Source organism: Notolepis coatsorum, assembly GCF_963971535.1.
Source record: "Notolepis coatsorum genome assembly, chromosome: 3".
NCBI classification, from domain to species: domain Eukaryota; kingdom Metazoa; phylum Chordata; class Actinopteri; order Aulopiformes; family Paralepididae; genus Notolepis; species Notolepis coatsorum.
Window position 1 is genome coordinate 385,818 of NC_140167.1, and position 20,728 is coordinate 406,545.

Below are 20,728 nucleotides of genomic sequence, written 5' to 3' on the forward strand. Positions count from 1 at the left end.
TCAATCGGGGCTTTCACGTCCTCATTTGCCCACGTCTGTCCACAAGACATTTTTGGCAGTGTGCGCTGCTGTGTTTGTTTTGTCTCCTTCTACCCAAGATACACAGTTTATTGGGTCACTTCCTATATTTGGTCTTGCTTTTGGTCCGATGAGCATTCACACCACAAAAGTACCCACCAGGGTTCACTTGGAAGTGAACCGTGCAGGGTTTCCGTTAGAAATTTTTTTTGCAGGCCTCAGTGTCCGGTAGATTTCAATCTACCGGTCAAATGAGAGAAATTCCGGTCAGAGTTTATTGAGCTTAAAAACAATTGATAGGCAAAAGAATGACAACAAAACAAAAGAATGACATCATCAAGGCATGTAGATTTATAATATTTTTACTTAAAACTAGGCTACTTTTGCGTATAAGGTCATTATATTCCAAATAAAATAAGTCCCGAGACTCCGTGCTGCTGCCGACTTTAAATCAAATAGGTGTCTGTGGGCAGTCGCCCGACATTAATAAACGGCAGTCTGTTATAATCACATTTTTATCAGCTAACGAATTCCGTTATATTGGACATTTGTATTAATTATATCAAGTGAAGAACTGAGAAATTTGGCAGAGAGAGACGGCAACATTATCGTGGGTTTGCGTGACGACTCTCTCTCTCTACCTCCCAAGGCAAAGTAAAATATATTGTTGGTTTCCTGTTGGTTGTCAGTTTGGCCATGGGTAGGTAGGGAATTTATTTTATTTTTTTATTTTATTCTTTCCCACGGCGACTATGGACAGGGAATTTCTTTATTTAATTAAAATGTTCACAACAACATGGATGCATGTACTCTGCCAGCATGTTTAATATCCATAATACTAAATGTTTGACTAAGATTTCTATGAAACTTTATTCTAAAAAAAAAAAAAAACGTTTTTTTTTTTTTTTTTTTTATAAATATATATATTTTTTTAAAACTCATAAAATATATTGGGTCGCACCTAAATCGGCAGGGTCGGTCGGCAACCGGAAACCAACTATTAATTTTGTTAGGCCCAATGACTTATTTGCGAGAGTATGTCGATGCAGAGCAGCAGATTCAGCTGTTATTGGCTCTTTTCTGGGGACCGCACAGTAGCGCCCCCCCACCCAACAGCTGAATTGCCAATGGCTGAATTGGAGTACTGCACTGTGCTGCTGCTGTTCCGGCTCTGCAGCTTCGCATGCATTCGCACACCCAGCACTAGGCTCTCGCTGACAACGTCGTTGTCATTATTAGAAGCAACGATGAAACAAATGTAATGATTGTTTCGTTCATCGCATAGGCTATTTAATTTTAGCCTATTTTAATACAATTCAAATAATCAAATTGTGCTTAGACTCAGGGAATTATTTTCACCAGACATTAAGACCGGAGAGATTAAATATGTCAGACTTCAACAGATTTTGCCGGTCAAATACCGGTAATTACCGGCTAACGGAAACGCTGGAACCGTGACCTACGTTTTCAGGCGGACCAGAGTTTGCTTTTTTGGTCTGCACCAGAGTTTGAATGAGCTTTCACACCACCCCAAACCAAGCGGACTATCCGAGGAAATTAAATCTGGTGTGTTTAAAGTGGACCAAACAGCTCTGGTGTGAATGCGACCTAAGCCATCCTAGGATGTCAAAATGGGCAGGGGTGAGGTGGGTTTTAGGAGTAAGGTCAAGCAGTAGTCTGACCAGTTTGTTTTGTGTAGTCTTGTTTTTAGTGCCTTTTGAGGTGCTTTGGTACCATGAGGTGCAAGCATAGTCGTAGTACCCTTGAATGAGTGGCGTGGTCCTGTTAGAATCTTCAGGGTATTCTTGCTTACCAGTGAGGACATCCGGTACAAGAATCTTGTTCGTTGGTTGACTTTTTTTATTACATTGGATGCCATTTTGTCACAGGAAATATTTGCCTCTAGGATGGAACCCAGGTATGTAATTTCATCTTTCTTTGTGACAATATTGTCACCCACTGTAACAGAAGTGTGTAATTTGCATAAATTAGGAACAGTAACGGTCCTAGTATGCTTCCTTGTGGAACACCGCAGCTCACTGAGAGGGGTGCGGGATAGTGTACCATTTCACTGTTTCCCACAGGATTTTGTGAGACTGGTGGGTGAACCTCGGCCCCTCTTGCTTGGCTTTCTGTGTTCCTGATGAATTTCAACTGAAAAGTTAGACCTTTGTTTGTTAGGATGAATGTACAATGTTCTGATATTTCTTTCCTTACTTTCCCCCAAGATTGGTCTGAATATGACCACCCCTAGCCCCTCACACCTTGGTTTGAGAGAACTGTCGGTCTGTTTGGTGGACTGCATGAAATCGCCACAGCAGGAGCAGAGCTGTTTGGACTGCATGGAAACAGGTATGGACATGTTGACTTTAATCTGTAAACATTATGAAAGTGTTGACTTTAACCTCTTAACACATTGGCGCCCAGCCACGGAGATGTCCGTGTTTTGAATCCAACGCTAGAGGGCCATCCACGGACATGTCCGTGGCAAGGTTGTTTTGGCTTTTATTCCATTTTAATAACCTACTCAAGGTCACCGAGCGGCACTGCAGAAGTACCCTACTCTTTGAATTCTCAAAAGTGCATTACCGGCCAGATCCTCTTAGGGGCGCTGTCTCAATAATGCAGTGTGCCCTGTGGCAGAACGGTGCACTTTTTTTCTACTTTCAATGTAGTTTCCAGTCAGCTGGATTCTATATGTGCAGCTGTAGCTTGGAATACCTTTTGCGACGCCGAATTCACTATGCAGTAAAGGAATATATCATCAGCCAATGGACAGATCGATCTACCAGATGGCGATTGGTAACTGGGAAATCCTTTTGGGGATCCAACCGGCCCACGGTAAGATCTTTTTCACGTAAATTACACACTGATCAGGCCTTGTTATGATAGCCAACCACCCGATCAGCGAATGTGGCTACTGAGGCTAACGTGGTTATTGATAATCAGCAACGACGTCCCCCGCCCCCCCTTCATGCATTCATGGTGGACCATCAATACCGACGATATGCATTTTGCGTTTTATCTCTAGCTTCTTTATAGCCGAAATGCTGTTCGATTTAATGTTATTAGCTTAGCGCCCTGTATCTCGCCTTCCAGGAAATATACTAGACCAAACCCCATATAATGCTTATATTCAAGATGCTATAAAATGAGAACGTATTGATGAAAAAAGTATTTCTTTAAGCCATTTTGAAGGGACGGTTTATGGTCTCAATTGACAATGAGAATGGACAGATAGCAATACTATAAAGTATAGATTTAGCTCTACAAACAGCTCCACGGACTATGCAAGTCTGTTTAGAAATGCTGGCCGTCTAGAGTGATATTAGATGGATCCAAATGGCCCTGAATGTGTTAAGCCAGACTCTAAATTTGCCTAAAAGTATCTAGGGACATCTATGGACCTCAGGGGATGTATTCCCGGTGTCAGAAATATTGTGTCTGTTACTATGCTTGAGTAAATTGTAATGAACCAAAGGAGAATATACATTATTTTATAAAAAAAAATTAATTCACTTTGAAGGTGAATAACACCATACTAATGGCGCTTTTCCACTGCATGGTACCTACTCTACTCAACTCTACTCTACTCTACTCGCTTTAGGTACCTGGTACTTCGTTCCTTTTCCACTGCAGGTACTAAAATAAAGTATTCAGTTTGTCTCCGTGAGGGGAGGCGGGGCTGCTGGTGTACAGCTGAGAGCTCCATAGCTCTGTGAGAGCTCCACCAGCATAGCTATGTCCGTGAACTAGTAGGCGCAAGCCAGAGTAAAACACAGTTTTCAATCAATCAATCAATAACAACATTAACGAGACTCTCGTTGTGTCTATTCTGCTAACGCTAACGTTACCTCTCATTGTGTCTATTCTACAAGCGTTAACGTTAGCTAGGCTGTCTATGCTAACGTTAACGTTAGCATTAGGCTAACAAGCCGTAATGTTACCAGTCGCGTCTATTTGCTAACGTTAGCATTAGGTAATAACCGGTTTAAAATGGATGGTGATTACCTCACGTTGTGTCTATTCTACTAGCATTAACGTTACTCATACAAACAATCAATAGCGAGTTATATTGATCAGGCTATGTACGATAGCCATGCTAAAACGCTAACACAACATTAGCACAACATAAGCTTAAGCCTTAACAAGTCAGCGATCTCGAGACTAAACTCTCCGCTCGGTGGCAAATTGTGTTGATGTCGGTTTTGTTTAATCAATAAATGAGGCAGAATACACTGACTGTATCGTTTGTTTATTGAACTTGTGCCTGCTGCAACCATAATGAAATCCTATGCGAGACATTAAAGATGGCGGCTTTCTGTTTTCGTTCAGACTCTCCAAACAGTGACGCGTCTCTCTTCTGACCAATCAGTGGTCTGCAGTTTTTCACGTGACTTTTGTGGTACCAGTTCTACTCGCTTGGCTCGCGCTAAGAACCACCTCAGAGCAGGGACTAAAAAAGTACCCAGAAAGTACCCAAAAAGTACCTGGTACCAGGTACTTTGGTAATGGAAAACCGAAAATACCGAGTAGAGTAGAGTAGAGTAGGTACCATGCAGTGGAAAAGCGCCATAACATTGACCAGATGTGGAAAAATTGCTTAAGCAAATTAATAAAGGGCACATGATTTACAGGTTTTTTTGTAGATACAGTACTGGATTTTGTCATCCGGACAAATGCTATATGAATATAGAATACCAGGTCTGTGAACGTCTTGAAAAATGGAGGAGCATTTTCATTACAAAAAAGTAACTGTACTTACAGTAGATTTCATTCACGGTCCTGGTGGTACTAAATCCAGATTTAACTCTTCCATCAGGGAACAAAATGAACTTTTTGGCTTACCAGCCAAGGTGGCTCGTAGATTAAAAAAACTACCAACCAGGCAGATTTTTTACCAGCCAAAAATTTTAAATAGCTTTTTAGTATATCGCGATGTGTTATTATTATTACTATATTGTTGAAAGCCTACGGGATGTCTTATCTATCTCAAATCACCTACTCGAGATAGAACCCTGTGGCAGCCCGATATCCCCCAGCGAGGTGCTAAACTCGCCAAGTTCTCGGGTCAATTACTATTCCTAATCACGCTTACTTCATAGTCACTAGTTAGTTATATCCAGTTGATATGAAATATAAGCGTAGAAGAGTTGTTAACCTCTTTGTTTGTAATAAACCGAATGTATGTCTGGGAGAACTCCTTGCCTATAATAATAATTATTATATCATCATTATCATCACCATCATCATAATTTTAGGAAACGCCTATAATGCTAATTGTAACTGAGGGGTACAATTCCCTGACTGTATTGATAAGTATGGTATCATTAAACCACTACCGCTTTATGTACTTTAACTACTGGCCATACAGTACACGATATCTGAATATGATGAACACTTTCCACAATGAAATCGGTTCCAATCAAAGGTAATAATCAAATATTTAATGGAGCAAAAGGTACATAGGATATTCACTATTACATTTATCATTTGAATGCACTTGTAAGGCAAATGAGTACTCGTAGGCAAATCAACACTGAATGTCCAATCTCTGGTTACGCAGGAAGCAAGTATACAACCTGGCTCTTAGGGAATTATATCTATGGTACACTTAATGATATAGCGGGATATACTGGAGGGGGTCCTCCCGGTTGTAAGCCGGCAGGGGGGGTAGGAGAGCCGTCGGTAGTAGACCGTCTGGTCAACGATATCTATGGAGACTTCAAGTACAGAAGACAGTGCAATAGACTCTTGATCCGCAGATGAATACACCTTGGTTCTCTTGTAGGCTGTAGCTCCACAATGAAGAAGAAGCTAGGCGACCTCAGTCTCTCTGAGCGCCGACTCAACTTGACTCCTCTCGGGGGTAAATCCAACACTCACAGGCGTCGGCGATTATCCGCTCCACAAATCACAGTACCAAAGCAAATATATATTCCAGCCGCATAGGGCTCAGCAGTCGTCGGGTAGGTAATCCAGTGTACATGTCCCTCGGTCCTCGCCTAGATCTCCTCGGATGAAAGCGCCATGTGGTCGGCCCAACCTGGATAAGACTCTAGATAACACGAGGAAGCGTTGGAGATGCTGGTCACTTTAGAACTCTAACCGCACGATGCACCATACACGATAGACTATTATTACTTAATAGAAATATGTCACACTCGACGGTACAGTGCCAAACTCTGACAATTCAGTTATTAATTCGCACGAGGTCTCAATGCTATTCTAGGGCCAAACAGGCCATACTGCACCGCACGTCGTATCGTGGGTGAGGCTTCACGTTCTGTTACTAAGTTGGGAAGAAGGGTAAGGGACTTCTACATTTACTTGCGCCATATTTATATGCACGGTGAACAAATAGTGCCACTCTCATTTCGGTAGCCGTATTCCTGCGCAGAGCCGGGGCTAGTCCGGACATGTCTCGTCGGTACCTTTGAACTTGACTCAAGGGGCTGGTCCCCTGGCGCCTGGTCCTTTGTCCAATAAGAGAATGAACTATTATGGGCTATAGTAGGCTAAAGGGATATTCCGTGTATATGTACAAGGAATATACAAGGGATATCAAACGATATACAAATACTATTCAATATATATCCATAAATAAATATATATATTCGGTTTAATCTGATCCTTCGTAACACTAATCATTTGTAAGCCTGATGATATTACTACTCTTTTAATAAGTATTACTTCTGCTAATAGTGTAATATTAGCGTAATAACATTAATAATCATTTGCAAGCCAGTTCGACAGGTCCATCAATCCGTGGCCCGATCGTCAGGCCCTGCAGTGGCCAGACTCTGAGTTTCCGACAAATCCAATGGAGCCCGTTGAACACGGATACCGGCGCTCGCAAACAACAAATAGTGATATATATATATATATTATATCCTTTATATAACTTTAACAAAGTTGGTTTAATTAGAAAAAGTAAGTTACAAAGATTCTGTCTTGGAAATGTCCAATCCAGTAAAAATAAGTATAAAACAAAACATCTCTCAAGCATAGCATAGCTCTTTGCGTCTAAAAAAAAAGTATTGTCATAGGGACTCCACTCTGAAAAATAAGCAGACGCGGTTCCAGTACATCGCTCAACCGTGTCTGCTGCTATAAGAATGGCAATCAGAAATCTCAAAATCAAAAAATCTAACCCGGAGCAAGCGAGCCGGGCTTTATATACCCAGGTTCTGCATTATATCAAGACATCTTATTATTGGTCTAAAAATACTTGTCATTCTACCAGCCAATCAACACACAATTCAGTAAGGATGAACCCTCCTCCCTTTTTAGTTGTTACAGTAACTGGGAAAGTAATAGATTCCTTGTGGCTGTGGAAAGCCCCTAGGAATCCATCTGCCTCTGCACGGGTCCCGGCCTTCAATTGGAATAGCCTGTACGCCTATATATATATATACAGATATATACAGATATATATATATATACATGTACAATACAGACATATACCATACACATATATTTAATCACTGGTTGATATGTTCATACATCATTCATGTAGTTTTAAAATGTATAATGGCTCTCTGCCCCAGGACTGCAAGGGTTAAAAACCATGCCACATTCTAGGGGTGGACGGTATAAACGGTATACGGTATAAACTGTATGAATTTGTTCTACGGTATGGATTTTGACTATACCTTGTAACCGGTAGAGCAGCTCTAAAATAGCAATGATGTCATGTAACCACAGCGTGACTATTTCACTCCGCATTTGCCCCTAAAAATAGATAGAATTAGTCATAGATAATAGATATGTGCAAACTGGAAAAAGTTATTTAGGAGGCTTCGTGCAGTGGGCGTGTCAACACGCAATTGTCATTTCATAATAAACACATATCACCGCGTCGCACAGCAAGTTTCAATTTCAGTTCCTGGCATTTTTAACCAGTGGAGAAAGGTAAGAGATTTCCCTATCGTTTTTCTTATATGAATTATTCTACGTTAATAAAACATACCTGGTGATCAACTACAGTTTGCTGTGAACATTATATGTGTGTAGTGTTCTGACGGCTGGGCAGCGCGAGCTGGATGCTGAATTTTGCGAGAGGCATATGCAGCTGCAGAGCCGCAGAGTAGGGGCGCAGAGTAGGGGCACTGTGCAATACTCCAATTCAGCTATAGGCAATTCAGCCGTTGGGTGGGGGGCGCTGTTGAGCGGGCCTGTGACCGGACCTGAAAGCGCCCCTACTCTGCGGCTCTGCAGTTGCATGAATGAATGAATGAATGAAAACTTTATTTAACAGATTGCAGAATGGGTACAATACAGTACGGCTCAATACATACAATTGTTAAGGGGATGCAGACCTGAGAAAGACGTTTGTCTTGTTTCCATCAGGGTCCCCCATTTTCAATTCATATAGACATATATGACATACATCAATCAATCAATCAATCAAATTTATTTATAAAGCACATTTCACATGACGCGTGTCAACCAAAGTGCTGTACAGAGGGTAAATACACAAGATACATATAGACAACAATCACACTCCGTTTTATGGGAGGGCACACAGGCAAATACATAGAAAAACAGGGCATGAGTCAGTGAACGGGAAAGGCTAGTAGGTAGAAGTGGGTTTTGAGCCTCGATTTGAAGGCATCTATCGAGGGGGCGAGCCTAATGGAGGTGGGGATGCTGTTCCACAGTTCAGGGGCTGCGATAGCAAAGGCACGGCCCCCCCTGAGCTTGAGGTTAGACCTCCGGACTGTCAGGAGCCTCTGATCGGCTGACCTGAGGGACCTGGTGTTGGAATAGGGGGATAGGAGGTCTGAGATGTAGGAGGGTGTGTGACCATTAAGGGCTTTAAAAACAAATAGGAGAACCTTAAAATCTATCCTGTAGCGTACTGGGAGCCAATGAAGGGAGGCAAGGACAGGGGTGATGTGGTCTCTCTTGCGGGTTCCGGTCAACAGTCTGGCAGCAGCGTTTTGTACCAGTTGTAAGCGGGACAGGGAAGACTGGTTAATGCCTATATAGAGGGAGTTGCAGTAGTCTAATCTAGATGAAATGAAGGCGTGGATGACTCTCTGAAGGTCTGCAGGGGAGAGAAGGGCTGACAGAAGGGCTGACAGAAGGGCGGGGGGCACACTGTATAAACAAGTAACACTGTACATTGAGGGGGGGGGGGAGGAGACACTGTACAAACAAACACAATTGTACATTGAACTATTGACAAAACCATACTAGGTAAATGACTGTACATTGGAGGGGGTTGGGTTAGGATATTTACAGGGGCCAGTGTTGAATTGCAGTCTCCCGTAGGTGTCCCTTGAGAGAGTTTTTGAAAGTGGGTAGTGATCCACATTCCTTTACAGCTTTGGGTAGGGCGTTCCACATTGATGTGGCATAATTGCGAAACGTGTTTAGTCCCTTATTTGAGCCGAATCTGGGTTTAACATGATTTGTGGAGCTCCCTCTGGTGTTGTGATCGTGGTATTCACTGACCTTTGGGAAGTATTTTGACATGTACATGGGTACCTTGGTCGTGTAGTGTATCTTGTAGACCAGGCCCATTGCAAGTTGTTGTACTCTGTCGTCTACTCTAAGCCATCCTAGGTTGTCAAAGTGGGCAGGGGTGAGGTGGGTTCTAGGAGTAAGGTCAAGCAGTAGTCTGACCAGTTTGTTTTGAGATGTTTGTAATTTTGTTTTTAGCGCCTTTGAGGTGCTTTGGTACCATGAGGTGCAAGCATAGTCGTAGTACCCCTGAATGAGTGCTCCTGCCAGAGTCTTCAGGGTGTTCTTGTTTACCAGAGAGGAGATCCGGTACAAGAATCGAGTTCGTTGGTTGACTTTTTTTATTACATTGGATGCCATTTTGTCACAGGAGAGATTAGCCTCTAGGATGGAACCCAGGTAGGTAATTTCATCTTTCCTTGTGACAATATTGTCACCCACTGTAACTGAGAAGCCGTCGGTCTTGCTGAGTTTGTTATTTGAACCGAAGAGAATGGACTCTGTTTTGCCCATGTGTAATGATAGTTTGTTATCAGCGAGCCATATGCAGATTCTGCCTAGTTCCGAGCTGAGGGTTTTTTCAACCTGTAACTTGTTCTTGTCAGAGACCAGCAGGGCTGAGTCGTCCGCAAACAGGAACAAGTTGCAGTCACAAGCTGACGACATGTCATTTGCATAAATTAGGAACAGTAGCGGTCCTAGTATGCTTCCTTGTGGAACACCACAGCTCACTGTGAGGGGGGGGGATAGGGTACCGTTTACCTCCACCATCTGTTCCCTCCCCTCAAGGTAGGATTGCATCCAGCTCACTGATAGACTATCAAAACCAATTGCTTTTAGCTTGTCAATCAGAATGGAGTGATTGACCGTGTCAAAGGCCTTTTGTAGGTCCAGCATGACCATGCCGCAGTATTTGCCTGCGTCCACCTCTTGTTTGATGTGGTCATTCAAATAGAGAAGGCATGTGTCAGTGGAGTGGGATGTTCTGAAGCCAGATTGGAATTCGTAGATTAGATTTTTTTCCGCTAGGTACTTTTCGACCTGTTCGTAGACTATTTTTTCCATGACTTTCGAGATGGAGGTGAGAATAGAAACAGGGCGGTAGTTGCCTGGGTCTAATTTGCTGCCCTTTTTGTGCAGAGGGGTCACCCTCGCAATTTTGAAGTCCTTGGGGACGTGTCCCTGTTTTATGGAGAGGTTTATTATGTGTGTGATGATTGGTGTGATGGCGGCTGCTGAGTCTCTGAGGAATTTGGAGGGGATGTTGTCATGGCCAGTGGCCTTGTTAGGTTGGAGGGCGCTCAGTTTATTGAGTACCTCATCTGTTGTTACCATTTCCAGCTTGAAGTCGTCCTTGCGGACCCCTAGGTTTTTGTAGTAAGCTACTATGTGTTCTACCCCATAAAGCCCTGAGTGGGAGGGTAGTTTGTTTACCAGTGTTGTGGCTATGTTTGTGAAGAAAATGTTTAAGTAATTGGCTACATCCAGCTTGTCTGTGATGAGCGTGTTGTCCGTTTTTATGTTTATGTTTGAGAATCTGGTTTTAAGTTTTTTACTGCATCCTAGTTGATTATTGAGTAATTTCCAAAGCATACTATTGGGATTGTTGGGAGCAGCACGGAGTCTTGACTCGGGACTTATTTTATTTGGAATATAATGACTGTATACGCAAAAGTAGCCTAGTTTTAAGTTAAAATATTATAAATCTACATGCCTTGAGGATGTCATTCTTTATATAGCCTGCCTATCAGGCAAAAAAAATTATTCTAACGGAAACACTGATACCATGATATATACCGTTACCGCCTATGCTTCAAATTATACTGTGATATACATTTTAGACCATACCGTCCACCCCTACCACATTCCCTCCTCTGCTCATCGGAGCCGTTTTCAAGGCCACATTCCGACCGCAACAGAAGGCTTCTCTACTATATAGTGTATGTTCCATTAAATGTAGTATAGTTATAGTTATACAGGTTACATAAGTAGGAGGAAGAATACACAAAGACATTCTTCATAATCACTGACACTTAAGTCAGGGCCATACTTATTCTCTTAACATATGCTTAGATTTAAAACGGATATATACAATAAACATATGCTTAATCCTTTACATCATACAAGTGACAGAGAGAACAGGATGTCATAATAAAAAGTGTCACTAGTTGTTTGTGGGACTTCAACATATATACAGGGCTCTACGCTAACCTTTTCCCCAGGGAGCACATGTGTTCCTAAATAAAATAAAAATTAGGAGCACACAAAGAAATTTAGGAGCACAGTGAACATTTTTCAAGTAACAGAGTTTATTAACAAACTATTTATTACATGCATATTATACTGTGCGTGTGTAACTGGTCTAAGGTCACCCCTCTGTGTCGTCGTCGTGTAGTGGAAGTGAAGACTCAGTTGTGGCAATTCAGTGTGTTTTATTTCACCTGGAGAAGACATTCCACAGGTACATATCAACACTTGGCCAGCAGATGGCGTCAATAACTTGCCTAGGCTCCTTCCTTACTCAGCCAGACTGCTCATTTTGAATGATACATTGAAATATCCATTAAAATAAAACAACACAATGAAATAATACAAAATAACCAATAAGATATCTCCAATTACCTGGAGAAGACATTCCACAGGTACATATCAACACTTGGCCAGCAGATGGCGTCAATAACTTGCCTAGGCTACAAGGGGGGAGAAATATGTCACGCAGTCAGAACGAGGCCTACACGCATTGTTCAGCCATTACCACAAACTCAGTCAGCATGTGTCATACAATAGTTCGCCACCACAGCTAAACCACATTACAAAAAGTGCAGAATTGTTCGCATTAACACAGTTACCAATATATACAACTCCGGTTCATTGCCCGGTAAATTATTTACAATAGTACGTTCTTTTAAACCATTAATAAGTTCTGGGGACATGGGACAGCTCTTACCTCCTTCCTTACTCAGCCAGACTGAACGGAAGGAGGCGGGCGACAAAGTAAGTACGTCACTTCGGCAGGAAGTGACGACGGCTTCAAAATAAAAGACTATGAGAGTAAAAGATGATAATAAACAAATTAAAGTAATAACGTTAGGGAGGGATCTTTGTGGAATACAACATTAGTATATTTTATATACCTGCTACACGTGCGTGTGCATACTAAGGGTCAACATCTGTACAATAGCACATCACCAAAATCACACATTGGCCCATGCATACTAGACAAAGGATATCGGTTGTCAAGCTGCTTTTGTATGTTTTGTATGTATATACCAAATTTTGACTTTGATACAGATAGGAAAGGTAATGGAATCAATCAATCAATCAGATTTATTTATAAAGCACATTTCAGGGCGGCTACGTGGCGTAGTGGGCAAGGCGCTCGCCACGGATACTGGAGACGCTGGGCTCGCCTGTTCGAGCCCAGCGCTCCACATTGCTTTCAGTTTAGCTGGTCGTTCATACTAATACACATTGGCCGTATTAGGGGGTGGGAAACTGATGGGTGGGGATCGGGCGTTGTGGACAGCGACCCCTACAGGTCGGTTGGTGCGCCTGCGCAGTAGAATCAGGAAGTGTCGGGGGCAGCGTGAGCCTCCCACGCGTTACTCCTCGCCACTGAGAGATCGAGCTGCGCAGGTGAAAAGATGCGACTGCTGTTACCTCAAGTACCGGAGGGGACTTGTGCTATGTATGACTTAGTCCACATTGCAGCCGGCTTGTGGGAGGCAAGAAACAGCGTTCGTAACAGGGGAGGGTTGAATTGGATGATACGAAATTGGGATGGGAGAAAATATAGAAAATGGGAGAAAAAGTGGATAAAAAAAAGCACATTTCACATGACTCGTGTCAACCAATGTTCTGTACAGAGGGTAGGTACACATAGATACATAAAGACAAGAATCACACTCCGTTTTATGGGAGGGCACACAGGCAAACACATAGGAAAACAGGGCATGAGTCAGTGAACGGGAAAGGCTAGTAGGTAGAAGTGGGTTTTGAGCCTCGATTTGAAGGCATCTATCGAGGGGGCGAGCCTAATGGAGGTGCGGATGCTGTTCCACAGTTCAGGGGCTGTGATAGCAAAGGCACGGCCCCCCCTGAGCTTGAGGTTGACTGTCAGGAGCCTCTGATTGGCTGACCTGAGGGACCTGGTGTTGGAATAGGGGGATAGGAGGTCTGAGATGTAGGAGGGGGGGTGACCATTAAGGGCTTTAAAAACAAATAGGAGAACCTTAAAATCTATCCTGTAGTGTACTGGGAGCCAATGAAGGGAGGCAAGGACAGGGGTGATGTGGTCTCTCTTGCGGGTTCCGGTCAACAGTCTGGCAGCAGCGTTTTGTACCAGTTGTAAGCGGGACAGGGAAGACTGGTTAATACCTATATAGAGGGAGTTGCAGTAGTCTAATCTAGATGAAATGAAGGCGTGTATGACTCTGAAGGTCTGCAGGGGAGAGAAGGGCTTTGAGTTTGGCAATGGTGCGTAGTTGGAAAAAACATGCCTTTACCACTGAGTTCACTTGTCTGTCAAATTTAAATTGTGGATCAAAAATGACACCTAGGTTCTTGACATAGGGCGTGACCAGGGAGGACAGGTTGCCAAGGTTGTTGGTAAGGGTGGTGACAGCGTCTGGGGGACCAAAGAGGATTATTTCGCATTTGTTTTGATTTAGTTGTAGAATATTTTGTGCCATCCAACATTTAACATCATCCAGGCAGGATATGAGACTGTTAAGTAGAGACTGGTTGTTAGGTTTCAGGGAAACGTAAAGCTGTGTGTCGTCAGCATAACAGTGAAAAGAGGTGTTGTGCTTCTGAATGATTGGACCAAGGGGTAGCATGTAAAGGGAGAACAGGATCGGGCCAAGGATGGACCCTTGCGGGACCCCACAGGAGAGGGAGGTTGAGGGGGAGGAGCAGTTGGCGATGTTGACAGCAAAGCTTCTATTTGTGAGATAGGAGGAGAACCATGCTAGTGCAGTGTCACTGACACCAACCCCATGTTGGAGACGATCTAATAAAATGGTGTGATCAACAGTGTCGAAAGCTGCACTGAGGTCAAGCAGCATTAAAACAGAGCAGTCACGGTTGTCAGCGGCGAGGAGTAGGTCATTTGACACTTTAAGGAGGGCTGATTCTGTGCTATGGCCAGTCCTGAACCCTGACTGAAATGTCTCCAGGATGCTGTTCTGGTGCAGGTAGGGAGACAATTGGCACAGAACAACCTTTTTGAGTATTTTTGACAGAAAAGGAAGCTTGGAAATGGGCCTGTAATTACTGTGCAGGGTGGGGTCAAGGTTTGGTTTTTTCAATAGGGGCTGGACTACTGCATGTTTAAAGCAGGATGGAACAGTACCAGTTGCCAGGGAGCTGTTAATAATGGAGAGGATGCTGCGACCGGTTGTGTGAAAAACCTGTTTCAGGAGAGCAGTGGGAACAGTGTCAAGGGGGCAGGTCGCAGGTTTCATAGAGGAAACTATCTCTGTGAGGGTGGGTAGACTGATGGGCTGAGAGCAGGTCAGTGTGGATGAGCAGACCAGAGGGACAGCTAAGTTACGTGTGGGGGGTGAGATGTTCCTTCTGATATCTTCAACTTTGGTGGTGAACAAATTTGAGAATTCCTCACACTTAGCTGGGGACACATCCAGGCAGGTGCTGGGGGGGGGGGGGGGCTAATGAGAGAGTTGATGGTAGTGAACAGGGTCCTGGGGTTGTGGGAGTTGATGAGGTCAGAAAAAATTTGATTCTCGCCGCTTTAACCGCTAGCTGGTAGTTAATGCAACTGTCCCTAAGCATTTCAAGTGAAACTTGAAGTTTGTCACTTTTCCACTTCCGCCTCCGGAATATATTATTAGATGACAGAACATGGAAAATTCTTTATACAATTATTTAATTAATCATAATTTAAACGCTATTGAATAATAATTAATCAATAGTAATTAATACAATTATTCTGTTACAGCTACTGAGCTATATACTATAGCTACTGTCCATCAATATCTTCCTTTTGAATGAAATAGGTTCAGGAGAGAGATGGGGAGAGAGAGCGAGAGAGAGCGACACACACACACACACTGAAACGGCCCTCCTCCGTGTCTTAAATGACCTGATTTCAGCTGCTGATGCAGGCAACCCATCCCTACTACTTCTTGACCTCACAGCCGCCTTTGATACGGTAGATCACCACATCCTCTTAGCTCGCCTCGAGCATTATGTAGGCCTTAGGGGCCCCGTCTTAGACGGTTCCGGTCCTACCTAAGCAATAGGACCTTCTGTCCAACTCGGTGACTTCACTTCCTCTGTGGCCCCCCTCACCTGCGGGGTGCCCCAAGGCTCGATATTGGGGCCCACCCTCTTCCTCTTATACATACTCCCCCTAGGCCAGATCTTGGCAAAACATAACATCTCATTCCATTGCTTCGCCGATGACGTGCAGGTCTACCTCCCCTTAAAACCCACCCAAGGGAAAACATCAATAAAACCACTACTTGACTGCCTGGCAGAAATCAAGTGCTGGATGTCTGAAAACTCCCTGACATTAAACGAAGGGAAAACCGAGGTCATTGTTTTTAATAGTGCCCCCCCCGGCCCCCCTCATTGACGCACTTGGTCCCCTGGGTCCAAACCTCTCCACCTCTGTCAGGAACCTCGGGGTCATCTTCGACAGCAATTTTAAATTCGACAAACAGGTCAGCGCCGTAGTCAAAAATAGTTTTTACCACCTTAGACTCCTGGCGAAGACAAAGGCATACCTCTCCCAAAGTAACCTAGAGACGGTGATACATGCCTTTGTCACCATTCGCCTCGACTACGGCAATGCCCTCTACACGGGCATCGACAAATCCCTGCTTCGCCACCTACAGCTGGTGCAGAACGCAGCCGCGCGCCTCCTCACCAAAACAAAAAAACATGAGCACATCAGCCCAGTTTTGGCCTCGCTCCACTGGCTACCTGTTCGTTTTAGAATAGATTTTAAACTAGCCCTAAATGTTTTTAAATCACTAAATGGCACGGCTCTATCCGAACTCTTGCACCGCCACACCCCCCACTGATCCCTCAGATCAGCTGACCAGCTGCTATTGGTGGTGCCTAGAACTAGGCTCAAGACTAGGGGAGACGGAGCCTTCTCCACCGCAGCGCCTAGATTGCGGAATAGCCTTTATCAACCTGCCTGTGAAGTACTTTGGTGCCAGCTGCCGCTGCCTGGAAATGTGCTATACAAATAAAATTGACATGACTTGACACAGAGAGATAGACGGAGAGAGACAGAGATTCTCAGCCCCTCCTTCCCTCACTATGCCTCTGAGCGTCCCCAGTGATTAGCGTTAGCAGCAGTAGTTAGCGTTAGCAGGTTAGCTTAGTTGGAGTACCCAGTTAGCAGATAACATTACAGTAGTTATTATTTTTAGCGCGACGTGGGTATACAGGACTGGCGAGGATGCAAAGCATGTTAGACAATTGGAACTGGAAGCAGAGTTTTCGCAGAGTTTTCGTTGCACATAGAAGCAGCGTGACTCGAGATTAGTTGTTACAGAGCTGATCCGCGCTGCTCAGTCTCTATTATGAAATGACAATTGCGCAGTTGACACGCCCGCTCGCACACTGTGCTCCTAAATGATTTTTCCGGTTCGCACAAATCTATTTTTAGAGGCAAATGCGAGTGAAATGCTCGCACTGTATAGCCCTGATATAATACTCTAATATGCTCATATGGCTCCCAATTATTTTACACGCCAGAGTGGCTGAGTAGCCTCTGTAATTTACCAGCCAAAGAGGAAATCTACACGCCATTGGCGTTTGGCGGGTGCTTATTTTGTTCCCCGTCTTCCATTGGAAAGAGGAGATTTGGCCCGATCCATAGATGTATGACTTGGCCATAATAAGGTCATTTATAGGCCTGATATTCTATTGGGTGCCGGCCATGACTGCAAGCTATTGTTTATCACCGACTCCTTGTCTGGCCGGCGGCTGCTGGTGGACTCGGGCGCGCAACGCAGCATCCTGCCGGCACAGGGCGTGGACACCATGGACGGCAGACACGGGCCCCAGATGGACGCAGCGAACGGTACGCCCATACGTACCTACGGCACCAGGTATGTGGAGGTGTGTTTTGCGGGGCGCCGTTTCGGCTGGGGTTTTGTGATGGCTGCGGTGTCCACGCCGCTCCTGGGAGCAGACTTCCTCTGTGCTTTCAGCTTACTGGTAGATGTTAAAAACTGTCGCTTGATCGATGCCCTCTTTTTCCTCTTACCCCTGCACACTTGGGGCGGTTGGGGGGGGCGGAGCTCTCTGCCTGTTGAACACACTTGCCACCGGGGACCCGTATGAACGCCTGCTCGCCGGGTTCCCTGACCTCACCACACCCACGTTCTCATCTGCAGTGGCCAAACACGGTGTGGAACACCATATTACCACAGAGGGCCCCCCAGTCTATGCCCGGGCCCGGCGCCTCGACTCAGCCAAGCTGGCAATCGCCAGGGGGGAGTTTTCCACCATGGAGCGACTTGGCATTGTGCGCCGCTCGAACAGCCCGTGGGCTTCTCCATTACACATGGTTACAAAGGCTGGCGGAGGTTGGCGCCCCTGCGGCGATTTCCGTCGCCTTAATAACGCCACAACCCCCGACCGGTACCCTGTTCCGCACATACAGGACTTCTCTACCCACCTGGCAGGGGCTGTCATCTTCTCCAAGGTGGACCTGGTGCGCGGTTACCACCAGGTGCCGGTCCATCCACGGGATGTGCCAAAGACAGCTGTCATTACACCCTTTGGGCTTTTCGAATTCCTAAGAATGCCTTTCGGGCTCATGGGGGCAGCGCAGACGTTTCAGTGCCTGATGGACTCTGTGCTCCAGGACATGCCATTTTTGTTTGTATACTTGGATGACATTCTTATAGCCAGTACGTCCATAGAGGAGCACATGACACACCTCCAGCAGCTGTTTGAGCGGCTCAGTAAACACGGCCTCATCGTAAACCCAACCAAGTGCCAGTTCGGGCAGTCCTCCATCACTTTCCTCGGACACCATGTCGCTCCACAGGGAGCCACCCCACTCCCCGCCAGAGTGGAGGCCGTTGCCAGTTTTCATCATCCCCGCACCGTACGGGCTCTACAGGAGTTCCTGGGCATGGTGAACTTTTACAACCGGTTCCTTCCCCATGCTGCCCACCTCATGCGGCCCTTGTATGAGGCCCTGCGGGGCAAAGTGCCCAAGGACGAGTTAGATTGGTCCTCGGGATGGACAGCGCTTTTGGGGCTGCCAATAACGCGCTAGCCAACGCTGCTCTGCTGGCGCACCCCTCTCCCACTGCCCCGGTCGCCCTCACGACAGACGCCTCTGACTATGCAGTGGGGGCGGTGTGCGAGCAGTGGGTGGGCGGTGCCTGGCAGCCACTGGCCTTTTTTAGCAAACAGCTCCGCGACAACGAGCGTAAGTACAGTACTTTCGACAGGGAACTGCTGGGTCTGTTCCTCGCCACCAGGCACTTTAGATTCCTGTTGGAAGGCCGCCAGTTCACTGCCTTTGTGGACCACAAGCCGCTAACGTTCTCCATGGCCAAGACCTCGGAGCCGTGGTCGGGACGTCAGCAGCGGCAGCTATCGGCGATCTCCGAGTTAACCACGGACATTCAGCACGTGGCGGGCAAGGACAACTTTGTCGCCGACTGCCTCTCTCGGGCGGTCATCGGGTCCGTCCACTTGGGACTCGATTATGCCGCCATGGCGGCAGACCAAGCCACGGACTCGGACATTCAGGCCTATCGGACGGGTCCTACCGCACTGCAGCTGGAGGATGTGGTGTTCGACACAGCTAACGCCACTCTCCTCTGCGACGTCTCCACTGGCCAACCGTGCCCTATGGTGCCTACGGCCTGGCGCCGCCGGGTTTTTAACATGATCCACAGCCTTTCCCACCCAGGTGTGAAGGCCTCGACTAAGCTGGTGGGGGTCAAGTTTGTGTGGCCTGGCCTCCGGAAGGATGTTAGGACCTGGGCTAGCTCATGTGTGGCGTGCCAGCGTGCCAAGGTGCACCGCCATACCAAAGCCCCTTTGGCACCGTTTATAGTGCCGGAGAGGCGGTTCGACCATGTGAATGTGGACCTGGTGGGCCCCCTGCCCCCCTCCCATGGATATACTCACCTCCTCACCATGGTGGACAGGACCACCAGGTGGCCGGAGGCTGTTCCACTGTCCTCCACTACGGCAGCGGATGTGGCCCGGGCGTTCATCGGCTGCTGGGTGGCCCGTTTTGGCACACCGGGGGACATCACAAGCGACAGGGGCCCCCAGTTCACTTCGGAGCTCTGGACTGCAGTTGCGGAGCACCTGGGGGTGAAGATCCACCGCACTACGGCGTACAACCCGCAGGGCAACGGACTTTGCGAGCGGTTCCATAGGGACATGAAGGCCGCTCTTCGGGCTGCCCTTACGGATGGCGACTGGGTTGACCGCCTCCCGTGGGTCTTGCTTGGTCTTCGTTCTGCCCCCAAGGAGGACCTCCAGGCCTCGTCCGCCGAGCTGGTGTACGGCCAGCCGCTGCGGGTCCCTGGGGAGTTTCTTCCGGGGGCCACAGCGTCCTGGTCCGTCGCCTCCCATCGAACAGTGTCCCGGGGTGTTGCCGATGCCCTTATTCCCATTCCAACATCCCGCCACTGCCTTCCCCAGTCCTACGTCCCCAGGGACCTGCCATTGGCCAAATATGTTTTCATCCGGCACGACAGCCATCGGACCCCGCTGCAGCCCCCTTATGACGGGCCTTTCCGTGTCTTGGAGGCAGGCACTAAAAACGTTGTTGTGGACATGGGAGGCAGGCCAGAGCGGGTCACTATAGACCGTCTTAAGCCTGCTCACTTGGACAAGGAAGAACCAGTTAAGTTGGCCCTACCCCCGCGGCGGGGGCGCCCCCCGGTTTCGGCTCAGACCCCTGCCCTATCCTCTGTTCCGGCCTTGGCCCCTTCCGTGGCCCGGCCGCTGGTTCCACTTATCTCCCTTAGTCCCCCTCTGGTTAAGCGCAGTCGGTTCGGCCGCTTGATCCGTCCCCCTCCACGTTGACTATTTCGTGCTGTGATCTGTTCACTGATGGACTGTTCACTGGCTATTAATTAGTTGCAGTTTTTGTATTGGTGAATTCTGGGGGGGCCTGTGTGGTGACCTATATTAAGAGACATTCACCAAGGTGGGCTTGTGCCTTTAAGAGTGTGGGTTGTACTGTTTAGGGGACAGGTTAAATACCACTTCCGGT

General features: G+C 46.4%; 1 protein-coding gene across 1 annotated transcript in view; it reads left to right on the forward strand.

Annotated features, from left to right (window-relative positions):
* The window catches only part of LOC311225100 (uncharacterized protein), a gene marked incomplete at its 3' end in the record, with an annotated part of 51,708 nt that overhangs the window by 22,634 nt on the left and 8,346 nt on the right, over positions 1-20,728 (forward strand). The window contains exon 3 of the mRNA XM_084310305.1: positions 2,247-2,370. Coding sequence (XP_084166431.1) covers positions 2,247-2,370 — 124 coding nt within the window. The remainder of the gene's footprint in view (positions 1-2,246; positions 2,371-20,728) is intronic.